At 45.0% G+C, this 5277-nt stretch overlaps 2 protein-coding genes across 2 annotated transcripts in view; both read right to left on the bottom strand.

The window, feature by feature from the left end:
* Positions 1-3513, bottom strand: part of Eci1 (enoyl-CoA delta isomerase 1) — a 23938-nt gene extending 20425 nt beyond the window's left edge. The window contains exons 1-2 of the mRNA XM_004628103.2: positions 3424-3513; positions 3238-3333 (exon numbers count right to left, since the gene is read on the bottom strand). Coding sequence (XP_004628160.1) covers positions 3238-3333; positions 3424-3463 — 136 coding nt within the window. The 5' untranslated portion in view covers positions 3464-3513. The remainder of the gene's footprint in view (positions 1-3237; positions 3334-3423) is intronic.
* Positions 3514-3930: 417 nt separating this feature from the next.
* On the bottom strand, positions 3931-4489 carry LOC101592758 (ubiquitin-40S ribosomal protein S27a-like). Its single transcript, XM_004627858.1, has 2 exons — positions 4251-4489; positions 3931-4156 (listed from the first exon to the last, which is right to left on the bottom strand). Exons 1-2 carry the CDS (start codon positions 4487-4489, stop codon positions 3931-3933), a joined length of 465 nt encoding a protein of 154 aa, XP_004627915.1.
* Between the last annotated feature and the right edge of the window lie 788 nt (positions 4490-5277).

The following is a 5277-nucleotide window of genomic DNA, read 5'->3' as shown; positions in this document are numbered from 1 at the left end:
TTCAGTGTGTATAACTGAAAACACACATCCATTTGTGCTCTTTTTTTTTTTTTTTAATGGTGCTTAAAGAGCCCTTCCTTTGCAAGTCATCCATGTTGTTCCTTAGGCATTTACCTTTGCTCAAGTTGTTGAAGGATGGTGAATTGTTTCATGGTTTTTGTATTTGTGTCTAATGCATGTTTTAACATGATAGATGCAATGCACTGTGTAGCTACAGTTTTCTGGAAAAGTCAATCTTTTAGGAATTGTTTTAGGAATTGTTTCTTTTAGGAATATATATATAAATCTATCTATCTATCTATCTATCTATCTATCTATCTATCTATGTTTTTTTGAGAAAGGGTCTCACTATGTAGTTCAGGCTGGTCCTGAACTCACTATGTAGCCCAGGCTGGCCATAAATTTATAGCAATCTTCCTGTCTCAGCCTCCCAGGTGCTAGGATTATAGGCAATGTTACCACACCAGACTTCTTTTGAGAAAGAGTATTACTGGGCAGTCCAAGCTGGCCTCAAAATCATGACCATCTTCCCAAGTGCTGGGATTATAGGTATGCGCCACAATGCCCAGAAAATTATTAACTTCCTTAGTATTAGGAATACAACCCAATGCTCTCTAATGCTGACTGCCTGTGAAAGGACAGTGGATGGAATTGGTCATACTCTTGTGCCTATTTCTCACAGGCCTGTCTTTATGCCTGGCTCATCTCTATTTCAACAATATGTTCTTTGTTCTTTCCCCCCAATAACAAGTCCTGAGTCCTTGTGGGAAGAGGACATATTTTACTTCCTTGAGAAATGAGCAAGAAAAGCCTAAGGAGCAGGCATGGTGGCACAGGTCTATAATGCCAGCCATTACTGGGCTGATAGGAGGATCACTGCAAGTTCAAGGCCAGCCTAGGCCTGACCTAGTGAGCTCAAGGTCAGCCTGAACTATATAGTGAGACTGTCTTAAACAAAGAAAAAGAAATATCTAAAGACTAACTATGAAAAATAATAGCATGGATTCACCTCATGCTCATTTAGACAGAGGGTGAAAACACTGAGATCAGATGTCCTTACATTGTCCTTGGCCCATCAGTCATTCTGCTGGGAGCAGAGAATGCAAGAGGGACAAGGGCCCACCCCTAGAGACAATGCAGATGTTGGCCAATGGCTCCTGTTTTTGCTCCCCACTACTGATCAGTGCTTGCTGGCTTCCAAAACACTGCTAGTCACTTAAGGAGAATTTCCCTAGCTGGGATATTAGAGTGTCTGGATTGTCAGCATAAATTATTCCCTGGGGATCTGAACTAAATCTTAGTGGCAGGTAAGGTCTTTGGGACCTTTGATTTATGAGGATGAAGTAATAATAACCATTATCCAGCTACAGATACACATAAAAGAGCTTCACAAACTTGGCTAGACAGGAAGTTTCTAAAATTGACTCTAAAGTTGGCAGGGTAGCTGCTTGTAACACTGGGTGAAAGGTAAAAAAGCCAAAGGTGAACAGGAGTTAAGAAGTTGGATGAAAAAAAAAAAAGAAGTTGGATGATCTTGACAACCTGGTAACTGCATTCCTGCCCTGGCACAGGTGGATACTGATCAAATTTTTTGAATGACGTGTTGAAGAGAATCTAAAATCAGCTTCAAAAGCTGGGCATGGTGCTGCACAACTGTAATCCCAGCACATGGGAGAGTGGTGCAGAGGATGGCAAGTTTGAGCCCAAATTATCAAGATCTTTTCTCAGTGTAAAAAATAAGGGTGGGGGAATGTAGCTCTGTGAAAAGGCCTTGGGTTCAATCCACAGTACTGTACAAAAAGAAAGAAAAACAAAAATAAAAAAACAAAACCTCAACATTCTGTTGGATTCTGAGTTGGGTTTCAATTAAGGCCAATACCTCTCATTACTTTGCTCAGACAGCTTCAAATAGAGAACTGAACCCAGCTGGGAGGTAGAGGGAACCTGGGACCTTGATCTGCAAGTACTGATACAGCCTCCATGTCAAGAAAAGGAGGGAGGGCCAGGTTGTAGGTCTGTCTGAGCAGGAGGCAGCTTCCACCTGGGACTCCTGGACAGAGCCAAGCCTAGCAATGAGAGGCCATGGGTTAGCCTGTCCAAAGTGTAAAAATTTGAGTCTCTGACCCCAGCTCTGTCACTTCTCCACTGGGAAATCCCAGGGATCCCTCAAAGTGCTTTTTTATTTGTGCCGGAGGGTCCTCAATGGGGAGAAGAGCAGCAGTGGGAAATAATCTCACTTGTAGCTTCAGGCTTTAATTAAGAAAATAGTTCCTGCTTTGGGAGGCTGAAGCAGCAAGACTGCAAGTTCAAAACCAGTCTGGCAACTTAGTGAGACCTTATCTCAAAAACATAAGGGACTGGAAATGTAGCTCTGTGGTGGAACCTATGGGTTCTACACCCAGTACTCCAAAAATAAAGCAAAAAACAAAACAAAAGGGGCGGGGAGATGACTCAGTGGATTAAGTGCTTCCCTGGTAAGCGCAAGAGCCTGAGTTCAATCCCCAGTTCCACCAAAAAACAAAAAACAAAAACAAAACAAAACATAGTAACTCGTTTTTGTGCTATGTAGGAGGGTTAAGAACAACAAATTGTGTTTTGTTATTTATTTATTTATTTTATATTTTAGGGAAGGGTCTACAGGGTGTTCAGGGTCTCACTACTAGATCGGACTCCTAGTGATCCGCCTGTTAACAGCCTTCCAAGATTACAGGCTAGCACCATGCCCAGTCTGAACTGCCCTCCCAGCTTCCCCCCCCGGGGGGGGGCGAGGGGCGTATGGCAGGCCCAGTTTGCAGGTGCTTTAATCCCCTGAGCTATTTGGCCTGCCCCCTCCCCTTTTAATGTTTTTTTGAGATAGGATTTCTATATGTAGTTCAGACTGGCCTTAAACGCACTAGTCTAGGCAAGGCTGGAACTTGCAGTGACCTTCCTGCCTCAACCTCCAAGTGCTGAGATAATTTTTAACTAATTCAATAGTATATATAACATCACATACTCAAATTCAAAAACAGAAATACTTTTTTTTAATGAACAAGACCCATTTAAACCGCCCAAAGTAAAAGTGAGTTTCCAGTGGGGGCTTTATCTCTTGCTTTTGGAAATTCAACAGCGGTCCCTGGAGGTGGATTTAAGACCTGATTTCATGGCTTGGCTCCAGAGATCAAGGTCGACAGGGCTATGGAGCGGTTTGCAGTCCTCATCCTGCTCCCTCGGCCCTTTCCCCTCTCCCGAGCTTACCTGCAGCCGCATCCGGTTCCACCAGCACCCGGTGGCTCGCGGAGCGCCGCGTGCCATTCCTGCCACAGGCCGCAGCCTCTGTGCCAAGCCGGACCCCTACGGACCATGATCAGGCGGAGGGACGGTTAGCGCAACGAGTGTCTCCCCACCCCCAACCCCCTTGCCCGTCACAAGCCCGGCCCGCACCCGCGCGCAGCAGCGTTCCCCTTGCTGCCACCAGCGCCATCTTGCCCAACCTCCGGGGTCATGGCACTGCCTTATCCCATTGGTCTCCTTCCCTGCCCCGCCCCGGCCAGCCGGCCGCCCTATCGGGGAACACAGCCTCCTCGCCTCCTTAGTTAGGGTCCTCCCCATCCAGGTTCAAGGTCCGGTGCTCTGGCTCCCAGAGGCTGCCTAAGGTTCTTGTCACCACCTCAGAAAGTGGTATAGACAGCAGATAGCGTGCTGTAAGGCCAGGCCCAGGCGGAGAGGCCCTAAAATGTGTATTTGTTCCAACCTGCATAAGCACTGAAAGGGCATAAAGGGCAGTGTGGTGTCTATAAGAGCAGCTGAGCATCCACAACTTGTACCATCTTAAACATTTCCAGTTCTTCCTTGTGGCTTCTTCCAATTTTCGCAGTACAGGTACTAAACCCAGGTGTACATCCCCAGACACACTTTTTTTTTTAGCTAAAGTTTTTTATTAACTCATAATTACTTGTCTTCTGGTTTGTTGAAGCAGTCAAGACAACACTTGCCACAATGTCTGTCAAAGTGGCTGGCCATAAGAACTCCTGCACCACATTCATCTGAGGGGCACTCTCGACGAAGACAACTACTTTTGCCATTTTCATCCACCTTATAGTATTTTAGGACAGCCAACTTAACCTTCCTTCTCTTATGCTTATTCTTCTTGGGAGTGATGCAAGACTTTTTTTTTTTTTTTTTGGTGGATCCGGGGATTGAACTCAGATCCTTGCGTTTGCCAGTCAAGCGCTTATCCTACTAAGCCATCTCCCCGGCCCCTAAGACTTCTTTTCTTAGCAGCACCACGGAGTCTCAACACACGATGAAGGGTAGACTCCTTTTGAATGTTGTAATCAGACAAGGTACGTCCATCTTCCAGTTGCTTACCAGCAAAGATCAGCCTTTGCTGATCAGGAGGAATTCCTTCCTTATCCTGGATCTTGGCCTTTACATTTTCTATAGTGTCCGAGGGCTCAACCTCAAGCATGATGGTCTTCCCCGTAAAGGTTTTCACGAAAATCTGCATCTTGTTGGCAGTTCCACCACAGATGGCAGATCCGAAAGAAAAGCCAGACACACTTTTTGGCAGTCTTGCTAAACCAATTAGGCCAGCCTGGAACTTGTCGCCCTTCTGCCTGAGTCACGTAGCTGAGTCATTATGTGTGACTCAAAGCTAATTTTTAAGGTAGAAAAACGTTTTTCCACAGCTACTTAATGTACTATATACTAGCAAATGTGTTTCGGACAGAAGTGAACTCTTCAGGAAAATGGTGGTAAAAAACATCCCTTTTTCCTATGTCTGCCCACAAGAGCAAACTAAAACTCTTAGGCATATTAACCTAAATTTTTTATGTGTGGCCAGCTCAGCCCACCAGGGGGCGGGGTTGGCTGGCATGTGGTGCTGGGGGATTGAATCCGGTCCCTGTGCTTTGCTAAGCTTGTTCTAAGTAGGCGCTTTAGACCACTGAGCCATCTCACCAGCCCCTAAATCATCTGCTTTATTTTTTGCGGAACTGGGAATTGAACTCAGGCCCTTGCACTTGCCAGGGAAGCGCTTATTCCAGAGCCATATCCCAGCCTGTGTAACCTAAATTTTTTGAGAGGTACTTTTAGTTGGTCTAGCATTAGAAATCATGATTATGCGTAGTAGTTCTGGGAACTAAAGAAAAGTGAAACCAGTACTCAATCCACATCATAATCCTAGGTTTATTCAATTCCTTTACTCTACACAACAAAGTACAAACACAACCTTATCTAAAATACTACAAAGTTACAAAACTCAAATTTTATAGCACTGACTGTACAATAAAAGCC

This window comes from Octodon degus, unplaced genomic scaffold (assembly GCF_000260255.1).
Source record: "Octodon degus isolate 3935 unplaced genomic scaffold, OctDeg1.0 scaffold00021, whole genome shotgun sequence".
Classification (NCBI taxonomy): domain Eukaryota; kingdom Metazoa; phylum Chordata; class Mammalia; order Rodentia; family Octodontidae; genus Octodon; species Octodon degus.
The sequence above is the reverse complement of the archived record's forward strand: the minus strand, read 5'-3'. Positions and strand labels throughout refer to the sequence as shown.

Excerpts from the sequence above, each read along its gene's own strand:
- LOC101592758 (XM_004627858.1), bottom strand. The coding sequence starts at position 4,489 with ATGCAGATTTTCGTGAAAACCTTTACGGGGAAGACCATCATGCTTGAG. Across the intron at positions 4,157-4,250 it reads CGTGGTGCTGCTAAGAAAAG|AAAAAAAAAGTCTTGCATCA; the intron begins AAGTCTTAGGGG and ends CACCAAAAAAAA.